This window comes from Anomaloglossus baeobatrachus, chromosome 1 (genome assembly GCF_048569485.1).
Source record: "Anomaloglossus baeobatrachus isolate aAnoBae1 chromosome 1, aAnoBae1.hap1, whole genome shotgun sequence".
Taxonomy (NCBI): Eukaryota; Metazoa; Chordata; class Amphibia; order Anura; family Aromobatidae; genus Anomaloglossus; species Anomaloglossus baeobatrachus.
This window is the reverse complement of record NC_134353.1, coordinates 589,578,748-589,601,782: the sequence shown is the minus strand read 5'-3', so window position 1 is coordinate 589,601,782 and position 23,035 is coordinate 589,578,748. Positions and strand designations below refer to the sequence as shown.

The 23,035-nt window shown below is 43.8% G+C and overlaps 1 protein-coding gene across 3 annotated transcripts in view; it reads left to right on the top strand.

Moving 5' to 3' along the window:
• The window catches only part of ALDH1A1 (aldehyde dehydrogenase 1 family member A1), a 268,634-nt gene that overhangs the window by 227,128 nt on the left and 18,471 nt on the right, over positions 1 to 23,035 (top strand). For all 3 annotated transcript variants that reach the window (XM_075317988.1, XM_075317996.1, XM_075318004.1), the window contains 5 exons: positions 3,381 to 3,494; positions 12,760 to 12,862; positions 14,934 to 15,118; positions 21,019 to 21,183; positions 22,212 to 22,369. In XM_075317988.1, the coding sequence (XP_075174103.1) occupies positions 3,381 to 3,494; positions 12,760 to 12,862; positions 14,934 to 15,118; positions 21,019 to 21,183; positions 22,212 to 22,369 (725 nt within the window). The remainder of the gene's footprint in view (positions 1 to 3,380; positions 3,495 to 12,759; positions 12,863 to 14,933; positions 15,119 to 21,018; positions 21,184 to 22,211; positions 22,370 to 23,035) is intronic.

Sequence of the window (23,035 nt, the reverse complement as noted above, 5' to 3'; positions counted from 1 at the left end):
GTTGGTATAAGCCAGCCCCCTGATTATATCTACTTCTGTCTGAGAACAAGGGAATAATGGGGGCATAGTCTGCTCCATGCTGTTGGTATAAGCCAGCCCCCTGATTATAACTGCTTCTGTCTGAGAACAAGGGGCATACTGGGGGCATGGTCTGCTCCATGCTGTTGGTATAAGCCAGCCCCCTGATTATATCTACTTCTGTCCAAGAACAGAGGGCATGGGGGGCTGCTTTTCTTCTATACGAGAGCAGGGTGCATGGCGAGGTGTGGCCTGCTCCATGCTATTAGTAACAGCCAACCCCTGATAATACCTGTTTCCCTGTAATCCAAGGAGGGGAGGCACCTGCTCTTGACCAGAACAGAAGCAGATATTACTAGGGGGATGGGTTGTTAATAACAGCATGGAGCAGGCCACACCCCTGGGATTTGCGATGTAATGTCCCAGAGGGGAGGGGGAGCAGCAAATTACAGGTACAAAAACAGCACTGTGCATCACATCTTTATAGATTATAAGGGCAGGTAGAGTAGAAGAATTTTTTTACCTCTGTGGAGTAGCCCTTTAAGGCACATCTTTTAACATGCTTCACAATACAAAGAACAAACTAATACATAATAAATATGCTAAACCTTATGAAGCGGATGTACTTACTTTGAAAAGCCACATCAGAATGACTGTATAACCATGTTGATGTTATAATGAATATATACAAGCTTTAGAGTTAAGGCCCTGTTACACGCTGCGATATATTGGGCGATAGGTCGTCGGGGTCACGGATTCCGTGACGCACATCCGGCATCGTTTGACATATCATAGCGTGTGACAGCTAAGAGCGTCTGTTAACAGGCAAAAATACTCACCTTATCGTTGCTCGTTGACACGTCGTTCATTTTCAAAATATCGGTCACATTCCTGGATGCAGGTTGTTCGTCGTTCCTGAAGCAGCACACATTGCTCTGTATGACACCCCGGGAATGACGAACACAGCTTACCTGCGTCCCGCCGGCATTGAGGAAGGAAGTAGATGGGCGGTATGTCCCGCTCATCTCCTCCCCTCCACTTCTATTGGGTGGCCGCTGTGTGACGTCGCTGGAAGAGAATGTTCAGGAAGAGAATGTTCGCCACCCACAGCGAGGTCGTTTGGGAGGTAAGTACGTGTGACAGGGGTTACCGACTTTGTGCGACACGGGTAACAAATTGCCCGTGACGCACAAACGATGGGGGCGGGTGCGATCGTACATGCGATCGCATGATAAATCGATGCGTGTAACGGGGCCTTAAGAGACTCACAAGTCCCAGTGTATTCATTCTCCCACCCACCCAGCCTGACTGATAGCTGCAGATTGTACTTCACAGTGTAAGATCTTAGCAGCAGGAAGGAGGAATACTGAGGAGTCATCAAACTGGATGACAAAATTGAGTTAATACTTTGAAAAATAATTTTACAGCTTTTTGACACAGATTTTCAAATTACGTACACCAGACTCATCAGGTCTAAAAGATTTATTTGATAATGTGTGCGCTTTGTACAATGAAATCTGGTGATAGATCCAAATTAAAAACTTTCTCCAATTTTCAAAATACTGTACATGTATGTTATTCTCAAAAACAGCTCTTCCCCTGTCTATAGTTGGATATTGCAGCTCGGCTCCATTAAATTAAGTGGCGCAGAGTAGAAGACTATGGTGGTGCTGTATACGGAAAATGGCAGACATGTTTTTAATATTCTGGACAACCCCTTTGAGATCACATCTGTGGATAGATGCCATCTGTCTATCAGATCTAATCTTCTTTGCCCTGAATCTACCCACTTGTGCTTCAGCACTTTCTTGAGCTTATACACATTATTTTACTTTACTTTCTAGATCCAAGCTCCATTAAGCTAGACTGCACAATCAGATATTTATTTTTTGCAAGATGGCATTCAAAATCAAATGTTTTTTATGAAATATTATGTGTAAACGCTTTACACGCTGCGACATCGCTCAAACGATCTCGTTGGGGTCATGGAATTTGTGACGCACATCCGGTCGCTTTAGCGATGCCGTTGCGTGTGACACCTTTGAGCGATTTTGCATCATTGCAAAAACGTGCAAAATCGCTCATCAGTGACATGGGGGTCCATTCTCAAACATCGTTGCTGCAGCAGTAACGAAGTTGTTCCTCGTTCCTACGGCAGCACACATCGCTATGTGTGACACCACAGGAACGAGGAACCTCTCCTTACTTGCCTCCTGCCCGCAATGCGGAAGGAAGGAGTTGAGCGGGATGTTCATCCCGCTCATTTCCGCCCCTCTGCTTCTATTGGGCGGCGGCCCCCTTAGAAAGGAAGCGTTTCGCCGGTCACAGCGACGTTGCAGGGCAGGTAAGGCTGCTTTCACACTATATTTTTTTAACATGCGTCATGAACGTTTTTTTAATGCAAAAACGGATCCAGTGCAAATGCGTTTTCATTTCAATGCATTTGCAATGGACTCGCGTCAACATGCGTTCACATGCGCTCACCTGCGTTTGCGTGCGTTTTAGTGAGGATCCAGCGACTTGCAGTTTTTTAACATTTTTCAAAAACGCTACTTGTAGCGTTTTTGAGCTGCGTCCAAATACTGCAAATTGCTGGATCCTGACTATACTGCACGCAAATGTATGTGAACGCTGGCATGCTGATAGACAGGATCCTGCTTGCTCTACTGAGCATGCCCAGAAACCAGCCTCGCGTGATCAGTCTCTCTCTCCCCCTCCCTCTCTCCCCCGCCTGAGAACGGAGGACGCTTGTAACCAAGGTAAATATCAGGTAATCGCGGGCTTAGTTACCCGATGTTTACCTTCGTTACCTTTCCAGGGAGCAGGCAGCCTTGCTCCTAGCAGCTGCAGACGCTTGTAACCAAGGTACATATCGGGTATCCAACCAAGTTACCCGACGTTTACCTTGGTTATGAACCTCCGCAGCTGTCAGATGTTGGCTCACAGTCTTTCACGTTCAGTTTCCCTCACTCCCGATCACATGACTCCAATGCCCGCCCATAAACTTAAAGTGATAGGATCCTGCAAAATAACACATGAGTTTGCATGCTTTTTTCTTTGCAAAAACAGGATCCGCTTTTGCAGCAAAAAAACGTTCATGATGCATGCTAAAAAAACGTAGTGTGAAAGCAGCCTAAGTAGTGTGATGGGTCTGTTCGATGTTGTGCGCCACGGGCAGTGATTTGCCCATGTCGCACAACCGATGGGGGCGGATACCCATGCCATCGGTCACGATATCGCAGCGTGTAAAGCGGCTTTAAAGCTCTACATTTTATAGTAATATTCAATTTTTTGGGTTTTTTTCATGACAGATGTATACTGTTTGAATGTGTAGTGATTTTGCCTCTTTTTTTATCTTGTAGGCAGGTATCCCACCAGGCGTAGTGAATATTGTTCCTGGATATGGACCCACTGCTGGATCAGCCATATCACATCATATGGACATTGATAAGGTTGCATTCACTGGATCAACTGAGGTATTACTCCTATTTTACTTATAATAACAAAAAAAATTCTAAAATTGTAATGTTTAAAGAGAATGGTCAGTCGATTTATGCTGCGCTACCTATGGTCAGCATTAAGCAGAGCCCGGCTGTATGTTTTTCTCTGAAACGCTGTCTTTATTTTAAGGGAACGGTCATATTAGCATATAGCATTGGATGATAGATGAGCGAACCTGAGATTTGGAGTTTGGTATTCGCACCAAACACAGACTTTACAAAAAAAAGACAGAGCTCGAGATCGGTGTTTGGGTGCTTCACGTATGCAGGGCCAGATTAAGGTTGGTGGGGGCCCCTGGGCAGAAAATCTGATGGGGGCCCCATAACGTTAACATTTTTAGCCATAACAGTAGAGCACGAACCGTAGCATTTAGATATAAATCCAATGAACATTTATCTTATCCTGTTCTGCCACATTCAGATTTACAGCACTACAATACAGATACAGTCCAGGATAAATCACAGCTGTCCACTTACACACAGAAAGTAGAGTTAAGGCTGCTTTACACATTTCGATCTCGTATGCGATCGCACACGCCCCCATCGTATGTGGGGAACAGGCAATTTGTTGCCCGTGTCGCACAAACGATTAACCCCCGTCACACGTACTTACCTTCCAAATGACCTCGCTGTGGGCGGCGAACATCCACTTCCTGAAGTGAAAGGGACGTCACACAGCGGCCGGCCAATAGAAGCGGAGGGGCGGAGATGAGCGGGACGTAAACATCCCGCCCACCTCCTTCCTTCCGCATTGCTGGCGGGACACAGGTAAGCTGTGTTCATCATTCCCGGGGTGTCACATGGAGCGATGTGTGCTGCCTCAAGAACGATGAACAAAGACGTTCAATTTTTAGAAAATGAACGACGTGTATGCAATCAACGTTTTAACGCACAATCAGGGTCGCACGTAGCTGTCACACACTACAATATCACTAACGATGCCGGATGTGCGTCACTTACGACGTGACCCCGCCGACACATCGTAAGATATATTGTAGCGTGTAAAGCCCGCTTTTGTCACATATTTTTTATTGATCCCAATGTTAAGGCAGCCAGGGCCAGCTCCAGGGTTTTGTGGCCTCCGGGTGAGTCTCAGTGGGCCCCATCCACACACAGACACGCACACACACATACAGGCATGCGTATATACATATTTGAAGACAAATTCAGAAAAATACATATAAACAGACAAATATATGCACAGTTATATACACTGACATACATGCAGACACAGACGCATTAGGGCTCGTGCGCACGTTGCGTAATTACATGCATTTACGCTGCGTATAGCACTGCAGTGTAAATGCATGCGTCCTGTGTCCCCTATAGAAGCTATGTAGATTGTGCATGATACGTGCGCACGTTGCTTTTATGAACGCAGTGATTTGGGTGCTAAAATGTTGACCCAAATCCGTGCGTTCATAAAATGAGCATGTCAATTATTCCGTGCGCTATGGATGCAGCTCTCGCTCTGTCTATGGTGGGGGCAGCAGCCAGAGCGCAGGAAATCGGCTTTTTTTGTACAGAAAAACTGAATCCATTATGCAGTGTTTCTGCAGCGATTTGACGCGCACATGTGCTGTCAAATCGCTGCAGAATATTCAGCAGTTACGTGCGCATGAGCCCTTACAGGTATTAATATGGGAAAGTCGCCAGCAGCCTCACTCACCTCTCCTGCTTGTTTCCGTCCAGCTCCTTCAGGACATGTGGCTGTTTCACGATGGCTGTCACTAACACACATGACTGCACACTGACAGCACTGCTGTATATACATCACAAGAGGGGCTGGGGGCTACAATATATACATTACAGGAGGGGCAGGGGGCATAGACGTTACTGGAGTGGCAAACAGCTCTGGTGGTGTACTCATCACTGCGATGGGTGACATAGCGCTCTGGGGAACCCATATAGTTCTGGGGGGGGCGCACAGACTGCTCTAATTCATATATACACACACAGTACTGCTTCTTACACACACATCTCTGACACACACACACACACACACACACTACAATGCACCCCCCATCACCCCCTACACACACACACACACACACACACAATACAATGCACCCCCCATTACCCCTACACACACACGCACACACACACAATACAATGCACCCCCCATTACCCCTACACACACACACACACACAATACAATGCACCCCCCATTACCCCTACACACACACACACACAATACACCCCCCATTACCCCTACACACACACAATACAATGCACCCCCCATTACCCCTCCCCACACACACACAATACAATGCACCCCCATTACCCCTACACACACACACACAATACAATGCACCCCCCATTACCCCTCCCCACACACAATACAATGCACCCCCCATTACCCCTCCCCACACACAATACAATGCACCCCCCATTACCCCTCCCCACACACAATACAATGCACCCCCCATTACCCCTCCCCACACACAATACAATGCACCCCCCATTACCCCTCCCCACACACAATACAATGCACCCCCCATTACCCCTCCCCACACACAATACAATGCACCCCCCATTACCCCTCCCCACACACAATACAATGCACCCCCCATTACCCCTCCCCACACACAATACAATGCACCCCCCATTACCCCTCTCCCCACACACAATACAATGCACCCATTACCCCTCCCTCCACACACACACACACAATACAATGCACCCCTCATGACCTCTCCCCCCACACACAATACACCCTCCATTACCCCTCCCCCCCACACACAATACAGTGCACCCTCCATTACCCCTCCCTCCACACACAATACAATGCACCCTCCATTACCCCTCCCCCCACACACAATACAATGCACCCTCCATTACCCCTCCCCCCACACACAATACAATGCACCCTCCATTACCCCTCCCCCCACACACAATACAACCCTCATCACCCCCTACACACACAAATTACACTGCTCCATCCCTACACACTCCTGCCTCCCCCCCCCCCTCCCTCGGAATACAGTGCTCCTCCTCTGCCTGTCACACAGCTGTGTTCCTTCACAAATGTTCACCGTTGTGTCCTCAGCCCCTCCTCACTCATCCCCATTAATTACACCTGTCTCTTCAGCTCCTTCATGGAGCGCTCGCTTCCTCATGTCCCCAGTGTGGCGCCGGCAGCACTGTGATGACGTCAGCAAGGTGCTGATCTCATCACGTTGCTGCACGTCGGGGGCGGGGCCCAGTCCCGGCGCGCTGTTCAAATGTATTTACGTCTGAAAGACGCAAATACATTTGAATAGGAACGGAAACAGGAAGCTGCGGTCATTGGCTCTGCTGCGCTCCTCTGTAGTGTACATGCCGGCACACAGCAGAGCCGGCACACAGCAGAGCCGGCACACAGCAGAGCCGGCACACAGCAGAGCCGGCACAGCTCGCTGCCTCCTGCTCCTGCTAGTGTGCCTGGCATGTAAGGAGCGCAGCGGGGACAGCAGACAGCGGCCCACCACACCGTGCCCCTGCTTCTAGGTACGGCCGCAGCACATAGCAGGGAGCATTAGCACACCTCTGACCCCGGAAGTTCAAGCGGCCGCTGGTACTTCCGAGGTCAATCAGCGTCCTGTGCCCGCAGTTTGTTTTTGCGTCTTAAAGACGCAGATGCAAATAAATAGCGGTGCCCCCCCCCTGAAAACACAGCTGATTTATTAGACTGTCTTTACGGAGGGGGAGAGGGTGTGAAAAAAAAAATGCTGACAGGTGCCTAGTGCCAAGTATGGTGGGGGCCCCCTTAGAAGCTCTTTCGGTGGGGGCCCCTGGGCTCCAGCCCCGCCTGCCCCGCCTATAATCCGGCCCTGCACGTATGCAAACCACTCCTGTGAGCATCGTTCTGCTCGGGTACGCTCAGTGCTGTCTTTCATCAGCTCACATTTAGGGTAGCAATAGCGTCATTGGATGTAGTGTGTACAAAAAATATGGAGAAACCCTGGCCACCCCCAGAAATGTTCTGTGTATGGCTGGCTGTATGTGGGCAGAGAGCCGATCTCCCTAATTAGTGACTTCCATTTGGGTTCAGGTCAAGTCCAGGTCCCAAATCGAACTTTATTTAAAGTCTACCGAAATCCGCCGAACCGAACTTCCACTCATCTCTACATTGGATGTGATATGGTAAAGACACGTAGATCAAACTCTACTGCGAGCATGAGATGAGAGTCATTCACTGTGCTCCATTTGACACACATGCAAAAATCGGAGCACAGGTATGGAGAAGATGGAGAGATTAAATTCTCTATCTCCTCCATTGTCTGTCTCTGCATATATCGCACTACACATGGATGACATCAGTGCTGTTCGAAGTTTCACACACACCTATAGACTTGTATTCGTATGCACCGTCCAATATACGCTGCCGATCACAGCATGCAGCAATTTTTTCCTCATGCCGAAACAGCATGAAAAAAAATCACAGATCTGCTCGGACTCATTGGTTAACATTGGTCAGCGTGAAATGCACGATTTTCTTGCATTGCACTCACCCAATTTAACCCTTTAAGGACGGAGCCAGTTTTGTCCTTAATGCCCAGGCCATTTTTTGCAATTCTGACCAGTGTCACTTTATGAGGTTATAACTCTGGAACGCTTCAACGTATCCCGGTGATTCTGACATTGTTTTTTCATGACATATTGTACTTCATGATAGTTATAAATTTAGAACGATATTTTTTGCTTTTATTTGTGAAAAAATCGGAAATTTGATGAAAATTTTGAAAATTTTGCAATTTTCAAACTTTTAATTTTTATGCCCTTAACCCAGAGAGTTATGTCACACAAAACAGTTAATAAATAACATTTCCCACATGTCTACTTTACATTAGCGCAATTTCTGAAACAAAATGTTTTGGGGTTAGGAAGTTAGAAGGGGTCAAAGTTCATCTGCAATTTCCCATTTTTTCAACAAAATTCACAAAACCATTTTTTTAGGTACCACATCACATTTGAAGTGACTTTGAGAGGCCTAAGTGACAGAAAATACCTAAAAGTGACACCATTCTCAAAACAGCACCCCTCAAAGTACTCAAAACCACATCCAAGAAGTTTTTTAACCCTTCAGGTGCTTCACAGGAACTAAAGCAAAGTGGAATGAAAAAAAGCAAAAAATAAAATTTTACCTAAAATATTGCTCTACCCCAAATTTATTCACTTTTAGAAGAAATAACACAGCAAAATGAACCCCAAAACTTGTTACCCACTTTCTTATGAACGCGCCAACACCCCACATGTGGTCAGAAACCTTTGTTTGGACAAATGGGAGGGCTCGGAACAGGAGCAGCAATTTTTGAATTTTGGAAAGCAAATTTGGCTGAAATAGATTGCGGGCACCATGTTGCATTTACAGGTCCGCTAAGGTACCTAAACAGAAGAAACCCCTCACAAGTGACGCCATTTTGGAAACTAGACCCCTCAAGGCTTCTATCTAGGGGTATAGTGAGCATTTTAGATCCACAGGTACTTCAGAGATTTTGATAACGTTACATTGTCACATTGAAAATTTTCATTTTTTTCTCACAAATGTTGCTTTAGCATCAATTTTTTCACTTTTTCAAGAGGTAATTCCAAAAATTTCACCCCAAGGTTTGTTACCCACTTTTTTATGAGCGCGGTGATACCTCACTTGTGGTCTGAAACCTTTGTTTGGAGAATTGGGAGGGCTTGGAACGGAAGGAGCAATATTTGAATTTTGGAAAGGAAATTTGGCTGAAAAAGATTGCGGGCACCATGTCGCATTTGGAGGACCCCTAAGGTATGTAAACAGCAAAAAACCACCACAAGTGACCCCATATTGGAAACTAGGCCCCTCAAGGAATTTATCTAGATGTTTGGTGAGTACCCTGAACCTCCAGGTGCTTTACAGAAGTTTATAATGTTGAGCCATGAAAATAAAAAAATAAAATTTTACCACAAAATTGTTACTTCAACCAGGTAGCTTTTTTTTCACAAGGGTAACAGGAAAAAAATCACCATGAAATTTATTGCGCAATTTCTCCTGAGTTTGGTGATATCTTGTACGTGGTGGAAATCAACTGTTTGGGCACACTGCAGGGCTCGGAAGAGAAGGAGTGCAACTTGACTGCAAAATTGGCTGGAATCAATAGTGGACGCCATGTTGCATTAGGAGAGACCCTGAGGTGCCTAAGCAGTGGAGGTCCTCCACAAGTGACCCCATTCTGGAAAATAGACCCCACAAGGAATTTATCTAGATGTTTGGCGAGTACCCTGAACCCCCAGGTGCTTCACAAAAGTTTATAATGTTGAGCTGTGAAAATAAAAAAAATATATTTTTACCACAAAATTGTTACTTCAACCAGATAGCTTTTTTTTAACAAGAGTACACGGAAAACTATCAGCATAAAATTTATTGTGCAATTTCTCCTGAGTTTGCTGATACCTTATGTGTGGTGGAAATCAACTGTTTGGATGCACAGCAGGGCTCGGAAGGGAACAAGTGCCATTTGACTGAACAATTGGCTGGAATAATTAGCGGACGCTATGTCACATTTGGAAAGACCCTAAGGTGACTAAACAGTGGAGGTCCCCCACAAGTGACCCCATTCTGGAAACAAGACACCTCAAGGCTTTTATCGAGGTGTATATTGAGCATTTTGAATCCACGAATACTTCACAGAATTTGATAAGCTTAGGTTGCCATATTGAAATTTTCATTTTTTTCACAAAAATGTTGATTTAGCGACACATTTCTCACTTTTTCAAGAGGCAACAACAAAACGTGTACTCCACAGGTTGTTATCTAATTTCTTGTGAGCGCAGGGATACCCCACATGTGGCCAAAAACCTTTGTTTGGATAAATGGGAGGGCTTGGAATGGAAGGAGCACCATTTGAATTTTGGAGAAGTTGAAGTAAATTGCGCGCACCATGTCACATTAGCAGGGTCCCTTGGGTACCTATACATCAGAAACCCCCCACAAGTGACCTCATTTTGGAAACTAGACCCCTCAAGGATTTTATTCAGGAGTATAGTAAGCATTTTGAATCCACAGGTACTTCACAAAAATGTTGCTAGTACACAGTGTCAGCCTTCCTGCAGATATGTGAGTGTTGTCCACGGGAGAACGCAGCTGCCCATGCCCACGATTTGGGTTCAGGCTGCTGTGGACTTTGGCTCTATTCTACCTGCAGAAAACACTCATCTCCGCAGCATAAATTGACATGCTGAGGCTCGGGAAGCTGCGCCACAGGTCGGTTTATGCTGCAGAGAAAAGAAACACAGTGGGCACGGGATTTCTAAAAATCCTTCCACTGTGCTTCTACTGCACAACACAGCGTTATGGACGCAGGGAAAACACTCTGCGCCCAAAACGCTGCAAACCCTGATTGTGGGCACACAGCGTAAAATGCTACAATGGATGAATGGATAGATGTCAAACATATATATAATGTCCACCCCCCTCTGCAGATTCTAAGCTGGCGCCCTTTAGTGCCTTTCATGTGACACTAAAGGGTGCCTAGCCTTGTATTTAGCCCAAAAGAAAAAAAAAATAATTAAAATAAATGACGTGGGGTCCCCCCTATTTTTGATAGCCAGCTAGGGTAAAGCAGACAGCTGTAGCCTGCAAACCACAGCTGACAGCTTCATCTTGTCTGGTGATCAATTTGGAGGGCTCCCCAAGCTGTTTTTTTTTTTAATTATTTATAAATAAATAATTAAAAAAAACAAAACAAACGTGGGGTCCCCCCAAATTAGATCACCAGCCAAGGTGAAGCTGACAGCTGGGGTCTGGTATTTTCAGGATGGGAAGAGCCATGGTTATTGGACTCTTCCCAGCCTAAAAATAGCAGGCCGCAGCCGCCCCAGAAATGGCGCATCCATTAGATGCGCCAATTCTGGCGCTTCGCCCCAGCTCATCCCGCGCCCTGGTGCGTTGGCTAACGGGGTAATAAATGGGGTTGATACCAGATGTGTAATGTCACCTGGCATCAAGCCCAGCAATTAGTTATGTCACGGCGTCTATCAGATACCCGACATAACTAATTGACAGTAATAAAAAAAAAAATTGACAACAAAAAAAAATTTATTTGAAAAAACACTCCCCAAAACATTCCCTGATTAGCCAATTTATTGAAAAGAAAAGAAAAAAAATCCGCTGTAATCCATTTGGACGTCCCACGTCGACTCTGGACCTTCTAGAATATGGGGGACACGTTCAGGGAACGTATCCCCCATTTTCTAGGTGTGAGGACCCTCCATTTGAGGAGAGTGGGTGCAATGAATCTGCACCCACCCTCCCTGGGTCACAGCTCCACACACAGTGCCGAGCAGCAGCAGCAGCCAGCGTCCTGAACAAAGGAAGCTGACAGCTGCGCTCTGCTCATGTGACCGGCGTCTGCTGAGAAGGAGCCGGAGGAGGGGGCCGCGGGGGATCAGAGCTGCGACAGGTATGTATGACATCGGGGAACACCGGGGGGGATAGGGGGGGACCCGGCAGGGCCTGGGGAGCAGGTTTCTGTCGCATGTGTTATGGCACATGCGACAGAAACCATAGGAACAGTGTGAATGTGGCCGGCGCGCTGCTGTGATCGGCGGTGCGCGCGGCCATCTTGGATTTTCGGGAGGGGGTTGGGGGTCGGGGGGGCACTTTGGGGATACCGAGGGGACCGGAGGGAACCGGGAAAAAGATTTATCTCCCATCTGGCATGTTTGATCATGCCAGATGGGAGATAAATCATTTTTTACCGGCGCGGTCATTTACTATAACTTGATGATCGGTATACGGCGTATACCGGTCATCACGTGACTGGGGACCGGAAAAATGGGCCCGAATCATGATCTCCAGGGTCTCAGCTACCCCCGGTAGCTGAAACCCCGGAGATTTTCTGACGCTGGGGGGCGCTATACACTTTTTTCTGCCCGCCGTTTTAAAACGGCAGAAAGGAATAAGTACCCTTTTTGGTGCCGTTTTAAAACGTAACGCGGTCGTAATGGGGTTAAACACTAATATAAGAAGGGCCTAATTGTTTTTTCCTATACAAGTGGCTAGTCTGCCAGATGTGTGTCTGGTACAAAGTCTGCTAAAGCAAAAGTTTTTAGCAACATACACAAGAAATAATATCTAGTTTGCCTTCTAAAAACATTAAAAAAAATATAAAAACTTGCGAATAGAAATGACCAGTGTATATCAGTAACAGTCATATTTTGTTTGAATTCTATAAAATTTTAAATACATTTTCTAAGCATTACTTAATTCAACTGTTTTTTATGTGTTTAGGTTGGAAAGCTAATAAAAGAAGCGGCTGGAAAGAGTAACCTTAAGAGAGTTACACTGGAGCTTGGAGGGAAAAGTCCGGTTATAATATTTGCTGATGCGGACTGTGAGTATATTACTACTTTTTATCACTCATCGTTGTCATATCACAAAGCTGAGATGGTCACTATCCTAAACATTTAAAATGCCATTGTCATAAAAAACTAGAGATAAAGATAGCGCTATGAGAAGCACCCGTGGCACAATTTAATTATAGTGTAATGAAAACTTCTCACCTGATTAGGTTGTGCGCCCTCGCACAACCTCGGTGATGATCATGTAAATCCTCTGGAGGATAAGGGGTTGTCTCGGCTGGTGTTATCCCATGTTAGGCTGAGTATCCTGGGGAGATGATTGCTCCTGGTTCCTAGGTTCACCGACTCCATGAGATCCTGGAACTGATTGCGGCCGTTTGTCTTCCCTCAAGGTATTTAGAATGATTAGATCTTTTACTATCAGCAGCTTTAGAACCGGAATCCCATAAGGGAGTGAAAGTATATGGAGAATAGATGAAGCCGGTCTTTTTTAGCGCTAGTAATAGATCTATTAACTCAGGTTATCTTTGTGAATAAATTATGCTTTATTTGTGACAGTCTAAGTCAGATAAAATAAAGCTCTTGTTAATACTACGCGTTTCAGCAGGAATATACTGCTTTCCTGAGGAAAGCAGTATATTCCTGCTGAAACGCGTAGTGTTAACAAGAGCTTTATTTTATCTGACTTAGACTGTCACAAATAAAGCATAATTTATTCACAAAGATAACCTGAGTTAATAGATCTATTACTAGCGCTAAAAAAGACCGGCTTCATCTATTCTCCATATTGTCATAAAAAAGAGATTTAACGAGAATATCTTTAAAGTGAATCTCTCAGGATTTCAACCCCAAACTATTATACTGTATGTGCATGTAGCTCTTTTAAAGACAATTCCAGCAATTTCTTTATATGGCCAGTTCATTCCTCAGTTACTGAGAAACCAAAGTTTGAATTAATATGCAAATGAGGCAGAAGATCTATTGTATATCTGAAACCTCTGTCACTCCATCTCTATCCCCCTTCCAGTGCTGCCTCCTCCTACATGACCAAGAGCCTCTGTCTTGTGTGACTTTAGGCAAAGGATTCATCATTCAAGCAGGAGGAAGCGGCACTGAGCTGGAGTGACAAAGGCTTCAGATCTAGAATAGTTCTTCTGACTTATTTCCATATAAATGCAATCACTGATTTCTCCGTAACGGTAGAACAGACTGGCCATGTAAAGGTACTGCTGGACTTGCCATAAAAACAGCTAAATACCCATATAAATAGCTTGTGGAGTGAAATCTTCCTGGGGGTCCCTTTAATGAAATTTAGCCTATGCAGTTGTGGATTAAGAACATACGTATATAGTAGAGATCCATCTTTACACTCTTATACAGCCTATTTGCATGGAGAAATTTTTCCTTAGTACTCTATTTCAATGGGAGAAAAATGCAATACAGGGGTAAAACATGCAATATTGGTGACCTGTGCAACTGCAACAGTGCCCAGTAGGTCAGCAGACCAAGTGCCACCTTTTAAAGCAGACAGCAGCATCCCGCTAACAAATATATTGAATGCAGGTGACTTAAGAAATGAACTTTCTGGCTCATAACTATTAGATATACACAAGGGGGCACTGTAAGGTGATATATTGGAGTGTAAGAGGCCCATGTTCTTTTCTTGCGCATGGGTCCTCTGCTGTTAGTCGTATAGAGGCATACAAATGTACAATAAACCTTTCATGCACCTGTTCGTAAGCCAAAAACTGGGCCAATAATACAGCTTTGTGTACAGGGCACTTAAACTAACTTTATTTTGCATTTTTGTAGCATTTTTAGGGTCAATGATATTTTAAGGAAATGCATTATGTTCTTTGTACACCGTGTTTTTAAATAATCTCATGCTCAATGCTAGCATTGTAAGCCACACAGGAAAATCCACTCTTTTTGCACCATGGGAACTTAACCGCAGTATGAGTAGAAATATAACTCTTATATGTTTGATCCTTTTCAGATCACATTTGGACCTTTTAGCAATATACGACTATTAAACTGAAAAAAACACTGTTCATTTTATTTATTTAGTAAATTATTTATGTTATATATTTATGTTTCTTCCAGTGGACAACGCAATAGAGTGTGCCCACCAAGGGCTTTTCTATCACCAAGGACAGTGTTGTATCGCTGGATCTCGAATTTTTGTAGAAGAATCGATTTATGAAGAATTTGTGAAAAAAAGTGTTGAAAAAGCGAAGAAACGGGTTTTAGGAGATCCCCTCTCACCTTCAACACAGCAAGGTCCCCAGGTAGATCTTAAATTCACAATTACATAATGGTTATGAAGTGTAAATTGAGCCAATAAGTAGTGATCGGTACTCAAATTAAGCAGGTTGAATGCTTGGATGGGCTCAATTCTAGTATTGAGTATAATGGAAGTCAATGTGAGACTGGAGAATCCTTCTGGAAGATTACTCCAGAGGGCTGAAAGGGGGCAGAAAAATCGCTGAAATGGATGGAAAAAGTGCTCAATTGGAATAAGAACAGCATGGGGACTCATCTTTGACTGTTGTTGAGTATTACACCACTTTTGCATACTGACAATAAAACATATAAAACAAGGATAAAATGGATTTTACAGGAAAAAAAATGTTAAAAAACGTTCTTTCCTGTATAATGACCCATCTTAGGCCATGATAACACAATTTTCCTGCGTTTTTGCACTTCCTTATTACTTTGAAAAAATGATTAACACAAGCTTTATTGACATGCTTCTTCTTTAAAAAATTGAGCAGTTTTCCATTTCAGTCAGATAAAAAACCCAACCGTGTGTATTACATTTATTAAATCTCCTAGCTGTACTGGTACTGAAAAAAATCATCCTTTAATTTGCATAAAACTCACGAAAAAACTCTGCAAAAAACCCCAGCAAAAATTTACCATGTGAACATAACCTTAACCCCATAACAGTACATTCACGGAGTCCTTCTAGACCGTCACCTTCCCTATCAGATTACCACTCCCAACACTTAACTCCTGGCCTTGTAGTAGAACCACTTCCTTACGAAACATCCTACTATAAATTCTTTGTATTATATATTACAATATCAACCTTAAGTATCACAAGTGAACATCAAAATTCATATAATACAATATTTAATAAAGATGCAAGAGATTACACTACATGCCGAGTGTTACGGGGGGCTGTCTGATAATAAAACCCAAAGTAATATCAGACAGTCAGGGTCCACCGTGCAAAGACTCTGCTGCAGACTATGGCAGAGAATAAGGGGTATATAAGTGTGCCACTGTAAATAGTAATAGCACAAGTGCAGAGTGCAATACCTCTGTTAAACTCACAGAGGAATATAATTAGGAAATAAAGCAATTCCTCCCTTGCTTGGAGGGTGTGTGGTATGGTCTTTGTTAATGGTCACAGAGACAAAAGCAGTGAGTGTGAAATGGCACCTACCTAGGTCCGTTCCTCTAGCGGTGCCAGGAGACGGACAGCAGCGTAAGCTGCACAAAGCTCTTACCTGCATTCGCTCCACTAGTGTGCGAGGACACGAACCACTAGATATGATACCTGCCTAGGTCCGCTCCACTAGTGGTGCAAAAGAGACGGACAGCAGCATATGCCGCACAAAGCTCCTATGTTCGCTCCCCTAGTGTGCGAGGATACGAACAACTGCCAGACGCAGTATAAGGAACGTTACCCTAGCGGCAATGTTCACCTACGAGTAGAATTACAAGGCCCAGCCGGACCATGTGCCTCAGGCACCTGCCTATGTCCGCTCCACTAAGATGTAAGGATACGGACTGCAGCCGAAGCTGTAAGGTACAAGAATGCTACCCTGCCGGTAGCACTCACCTAGCATAGACAGAGAGATGCCTAGAAGGACGTGCACAGAGCGTCTACTCTCATGCATGAACCAAGAGGACTGAGCGCCGTGCGGCGTGCGTCAGGGTCTTATATAGACTCTGTGCCTCATACAAGATGGAGGACACCAGAGCCAATCCGCTGCTAGAACAACAGCAATGACGTCACGCTGATCTATCACCGAGCAAAGCGTCACAAGCACATGACCAATCGGCATAGAAGGTGTCAGAGACATGTGACCACGTGTCACAAGCACATGACCAGCGGCCAATCAGCTTAGAAGGTGTCAGAGACATGTGACCTCGTGTCAGCGATGATGTCACCTGCACATGTGCAATGACTCCAAGATAGGACTTAGTCTCCAGCGCTTGCACGTGTGCAGTAGCAAGAAATCCGAACATAGTCTCCAGTGCTCGCACATGTGCAGTAGCAAGAAATCCGAACATAGTCTCCAGTGCCACAGCAACCGTAACACCGAGATAATAAAGCGATTGATGTCTTCAGGGGTAGGAACGTGACCACCAAAGTCCACCACTCTTACACATGTACTACTCTGGTCCAATTTATGGATCTGACTGCTGCATGTAAATAACAGATTAACACACAGAGCAGCACATGGAGCAATTTGCGACATGACTGGTGCAAGTTTTAATATAGCGATCAAAACCCGTTTTTTTCTGATTTATTGTATGTGCTTTTACCCACTGTTAGAAAGATTGCTAGAGATTCCCAGTGTAATAACATTTTTTTGCACTTTCAGATATCCCACATTGCTTCCCAGTAACTCTAGAATTATTTGTTATGTACCTTTATAAAGGAGAGCTGTGCATAATGATACGAGAGGGGATTTTAATTATACATTGAAGTAGGAGCTGATTTATCAGTGCTATGTGAATTTGCCAGGTTCCCAGGCTTACTATGCTTAGGGATCAAAATGTGCAAGAAAATAACTAGTCTAGCTCTTGGCAAGACTCCAAGGTGTTGTTTTCAGTCCTTGGCCTAAACACGATTAACCATACCGATTGAACTGCTACCAAGTTAAATTCTGATGTGTACATCTTTAAAAAAAATAAAAATAAGAAGCCTATAGAGATTACGCAAGTAGAATTTTTGAGCTTTTTGTTCATGAGATTGTAAGAAACAGTACAGACAAACCATACAAATGCCCTTTTCTTGGCCCAGTTTCCAGTACGTGTCTACTAAGACTATCATTCTCAATAGGCAAAGATGTAAAGCCTAAAGTAGCATGTGAATTGTGCACACAGATAAGATTTTTAGTTCTCAGATACATAAGATGTGAAAATGAATCTGCGTGTTTGGTGTTAATATTTAAATATTTCTGTATAGGATGATGTCACACTAATTGACTCAAGATTTGTATAGAAGACGGATTTTACAGATGTTGTTTTGTAATATGAAGTGTTAGGAAACAAATAAATGATCCAAATTCAGAACGTTTTGGTGCACAGACGGCGAGAGATCCACCGTTCAATAAATTAGACAAATCTTACTCCAGCACACTTTAGATTAAGTCTGCCGCATGAAACATCAGTCTTAATAAATTCTGCCATTGTCTTTTCCAGGGCTCCCAATGCAGCCCTTGAATATATGAAATGAAAAAGGAGAGGGTGCTCCTGTGTGGAACCTTAAAAGCACAAGATTTAAGTGGTGTGAGATACACACTCACCTCACAGCAGGTACAACACTGTATGATGCTGAAGGGGGAATCCTGGTTCACCGCTCCTCATCAGCGGGGATGCCGTCCTCTATAACCCGCAGGAATCTGCTCACACGATCGGAACTTCCACGTGTAGTGTGAAGCCGCCAGACCGGCGTCTGACAGCAGCTCTTCCTCCGAGACGGATGGTCCCGTGATCCCGGTAGCAGTGATTCACCAGCCCCTTGCATACACATCAAATGGATCGCAGGATCCTGATCTGGCTGGCTGTTTGCCCTTGAATATATGAAAGAGACACACATCATATATAGCGAGGGCCAGCTAAAAGATTAGGCCGACACATATATTTTAGTGAACTAAAAATAGCTTGGATGGGATAAAGAACGAACAGTATGGAAAGCTTATGCTTGATTATTATCCTAGGAAGGCAGATATGCCATATAATAATAATAATAATAATAATAATAATAATAATAATAATAATAATAATATTTATTCAGTTATATAGGGTTATTAATTCCACAGCACTTTACAGACATGATCATCACTGTCCCCTTTGGGGCTCACAATCTAAATTTCCCATCAGTATATTTTTGGAGTCTGGGAGGAAACCAGAGGAACTCCACCAAGCATGAGGAGAACATACAAACTCTTTGCAGGTGTTGTCCTTGGTAAGATTTAAACCCAGGACTCCAACGCTGCAAGTCTGTAATGCTAACCATTAAGAAGCTGTGCCATATGAATGTGCCTTCTCTTAGGGGACCAACACTAGGGGCTGTCTGCATCTTTGTACTATTATATGGGTGACAACAGTTGAGAAGTGCATGTTCTTTAAACCACAAAAGAGGTACTCAAAAGCTTATATATTTCTAAAATAAGAAACACAGATAGTACTCACCCTCCCCAGTTCTAGTGCAGCCTCTCTGCTGCTGATCCAGGCAGTGGGGATGTCACAACTATTGTTCACTTCAATGCTGCAGTCAATCACTTAGCTCAATGGCTAGTGACATCCATCGCTCAACTCTTTGATTGGCTGATATGGTGATGGCCACTGTAGTCAGAACATCACCATGGCGGACAGTTGCAAATACTGGATCAGTGATGGAGAATCTGTGCTGGACCTGGGCAGATTGATTACTATTAGAGTTGGGCAAGCAGTAAAATGCTTGGGTACCTGGTATCAAATGAAGATCACCAGATGCTCTGAAAAGGCTCAACTCGAGAAACAAGTTGATGGAAGTAAATGATTGGACATTTCGACTCTCCACTCACATACAGTCAGCCATAAAGAGAGCATTTACAGGGGGAGAGCGGGTTCTTTGTCATTTTTTTGACACACTACATCCAAAAATGTTGTTTTAACTCCCAGTAAGAGCCATTCAGAGACAGCGTATAGCTCTCCATGACATGCCTGCACAAATCATGCAGTGAAGCAAGCCGGTGCTCTGTGTTCGTTCTTTCACAAACGACACATCCGAGCATCCGCGATACTCAGTAGAGCACCATGAGTAATCGATGTTCAATCGAGTATCGAGCAGTGCCGAGCACGCTCGCTCAACATTAATTACAATCTTTGTTGTTTAAGAATTATACAAGGACACATTTTTTGATCATCATTAATAAGCCTTTTATCAGTCATGCTGTGGCCCAAAGTTTGAGCAAAATCTTAAAGGTGTTAAGGTACCAATTGTAAGAATTTGCAGTTTGTCAAATCTCAATAAACTTTTCTTTCTTCTGTAAAACACATTGAAATCTATTGGGGCTCACAGTCTAAGTTCCCTATCAGTAAGTATTTGAAATGTCAGAGGAAGCTCATGCAAACACTTGGAGAACATACAATCTCCTTGCAGATTTTGACCTTGGTGGTAAGTGAACCTCAGACTCCAGCACTGCAAAGCAACAGTGCTAACCTCCGAGCTACAGTGAACCACCATAAGGTCTCTGCCTAGGGTTCAATCCAGGTGCTCTATATATCTTTAGAAGTCCAATTATGGGTAACTGTCATGTATAGTAAAATTCGATATATTTTATTGCTACAGACTTGTTGACAATGGAACACTATACAGCACTAAACACTATACAGCAAATATATTCTTACTTATTTTTGGCTGTCAGTTAAAATGCTATAGTGTAGTAGTGTAGTATTTCATTCTCATTAATGATATTGTGAAGCCACAGCTACACAACACACGTCCAGATAAAACTTGTAAGGAATTGCCTACACATGACACATATGATAAAAGAAAGGCACAAGGGCTACTAATTTCTTCCAGTGGGTAATTTCACTTGTATTTCTGTCAAGTGTAAAGCTTTTATAGCGATTCTCATTATCTTGGATCTAGATTCTGCATAATGGAGTTTGGCTCAAGTTACAGAATAAAGACGTTTAACAAAAAAACTCAAAAGAAATGTGAGATTGTGATGAAAAACATTATATGCTCTGTTAACTCTTGTGTTAAACTGGCATGAATGTCATCACCAAGGTATTGTGTGATTCTGGAGCAAATGTCATGGTGAGAAATCTCGCCGTTAATGCAATCTATTGGCAATCGCTTACATATTTGTGTATGTAATAATGTAATCACATCAGATTCCACAATTAAACAGGTTTTATAAGAGTAGCATCCATTCTTCGTGATTTGACATTTCAGATTGATCAGGAGCAATATGACCGAATTCTTTCATTAATTGAAAGTGGAAAGAAGGAAGGAGCAAAACTGGAATGTGGGGGTGGCCCATGGGGCAATAAAGGGTTCTACATCCAACCTACCGTCTTCTCGGATGTTAAGGATGACATGCGCATTGCCAAAGAAGAGGTAAGTTTATCAGTAAATTTGGTGAATCCGCTTATTCTTTCAACAAATTATTGAAACACTGGGCCACTAGTTAGCTTCCACAATTTCTCGAATTGTTTTATTATTGTAGAATAAAGGGAGCCTTACTAAAATAATATTTTAAGTTCTTCTAGAGACCAAAAAAGAGCAAAGGAGAAAAAAAATCCTTTTCTCGAGGTAGATATTGGTCCTAGCAGTGAGACCAACTAATCAGGTGTTTATGGCATATCCTACTGATAAGCCATGAATGGCAAAGATAGGAATACCCTTAAAGGTACCCTCACACATAACGAGATCGCTAGCGAGATCGCTGATGAGTCACGGTTTCTGTGACGCAGTAGCGATCCCGTTAGTGATCTCATTATGTGTGACACCTACCAGCGATCAGGCCCCTGCTGTGAGGTCGCCGGTCGTTGCAGAATGGTCCAGGCCATTTTCTTCAAAGGCAATGTCCTGCTGGGCCGGACACATCGCTGTGTTTGACACTGTGTGACAGGGTCACAGTGACTGCTGAGATCGTTATACAGGTCGCTACTGCGACCTGTATCGTTCCTGCATCGCTGGTAAGATCTGACTGTGTGACATCTCACCTGCGACCTCCCAGCGATTTACAGCGATCCCTATCAGGTCGCATCGTTTTCAGGATCGCTGGTAAGTCGTTATGTGTGACTAGGCCTTTACTCGCATATCCTCATGGCAGTAAAATCTGCAGAATTCTGCTGGAACCTCCATTGACCTCAAGAACAGCCATATTCTGTTTATATAAAGCTATTTGTTACTATTCTTAATACTTGTAGTTATATCTTCTGCTCTGCATTGTACATGAACTAATGTTGGGGAAAAAAACAAGGAACAAAGGAAAGTAATTAATTTTTCTAGAACCAAGGCAAATCTGTATAGATACTATCACCATCATTATATGGATGGATAGAGTGATAGATAGTGAATGAAAGTTTTCTACACCGTTCATGATTTTTGCTGATATACAAATCACTATATTTATGTTATAGATATTTGGGCCTGTACAGCAAATTATGAAGTTCAAAAATGTTGAAGATGTAATTAAGAGGGCAAACAACACCACATATGGACTGGCTGCTGGAGTTTTCACCAAAGACCTTAACAAAGCAATGACTATTTCGGCAGCTCTTCAAGCAGGAACAGTCTGGTAAGCAGTTTTTTTTTATGTAAAACACACCTACATTAAGATTCTAAATGGACCTGCTATGAATTTCCATATGACTATGAAGCATACATACATTTCCAAAATCTAAAATTTCTTCACTAAAGTGTGGTTAAAGGGAGCCTGTCAGGTGCAATATGCACCCAGGACCACGAGCACTTCTGGGTGCATATTGCTAATCCCTGCCTAACCGTCCCTGTATACACTAGCATAGATAAAGGGATCTTTAAAAAAAGTATTTTAAATATGTTTTATCTTATGCTAATGAGTGTGGGGACTAGTCTCGAGGGCGTTATATTCCCGACTAGCCACCCTCTTAGCATGCTAGCACGCCTACAGGGGCATACTAACATGCTGTTCAATGCAGCATCACCAGCGGTGCCGCATATACCTGTGTTCACTGTGACCGCTGTTTTTAATTCTCCCGGCACTTCCAGTCATGCGCAGTAGACCCGGCTTCATACTGTGACTGGAAGTGCATTCAGAAGCGCGGTCACATCAAACACAGGTATGCGCGGCACCGCTGGCAACGCTGCATTGAATAGCATGTGAGTATGCCCCTGTGGGCGTGCTAATATGCTAAGAGGGTGGACTAGTCGTGGGGATATAACGCCCTTGGGACTAGTCCCCGCGCTCATTAGCATAAGATAA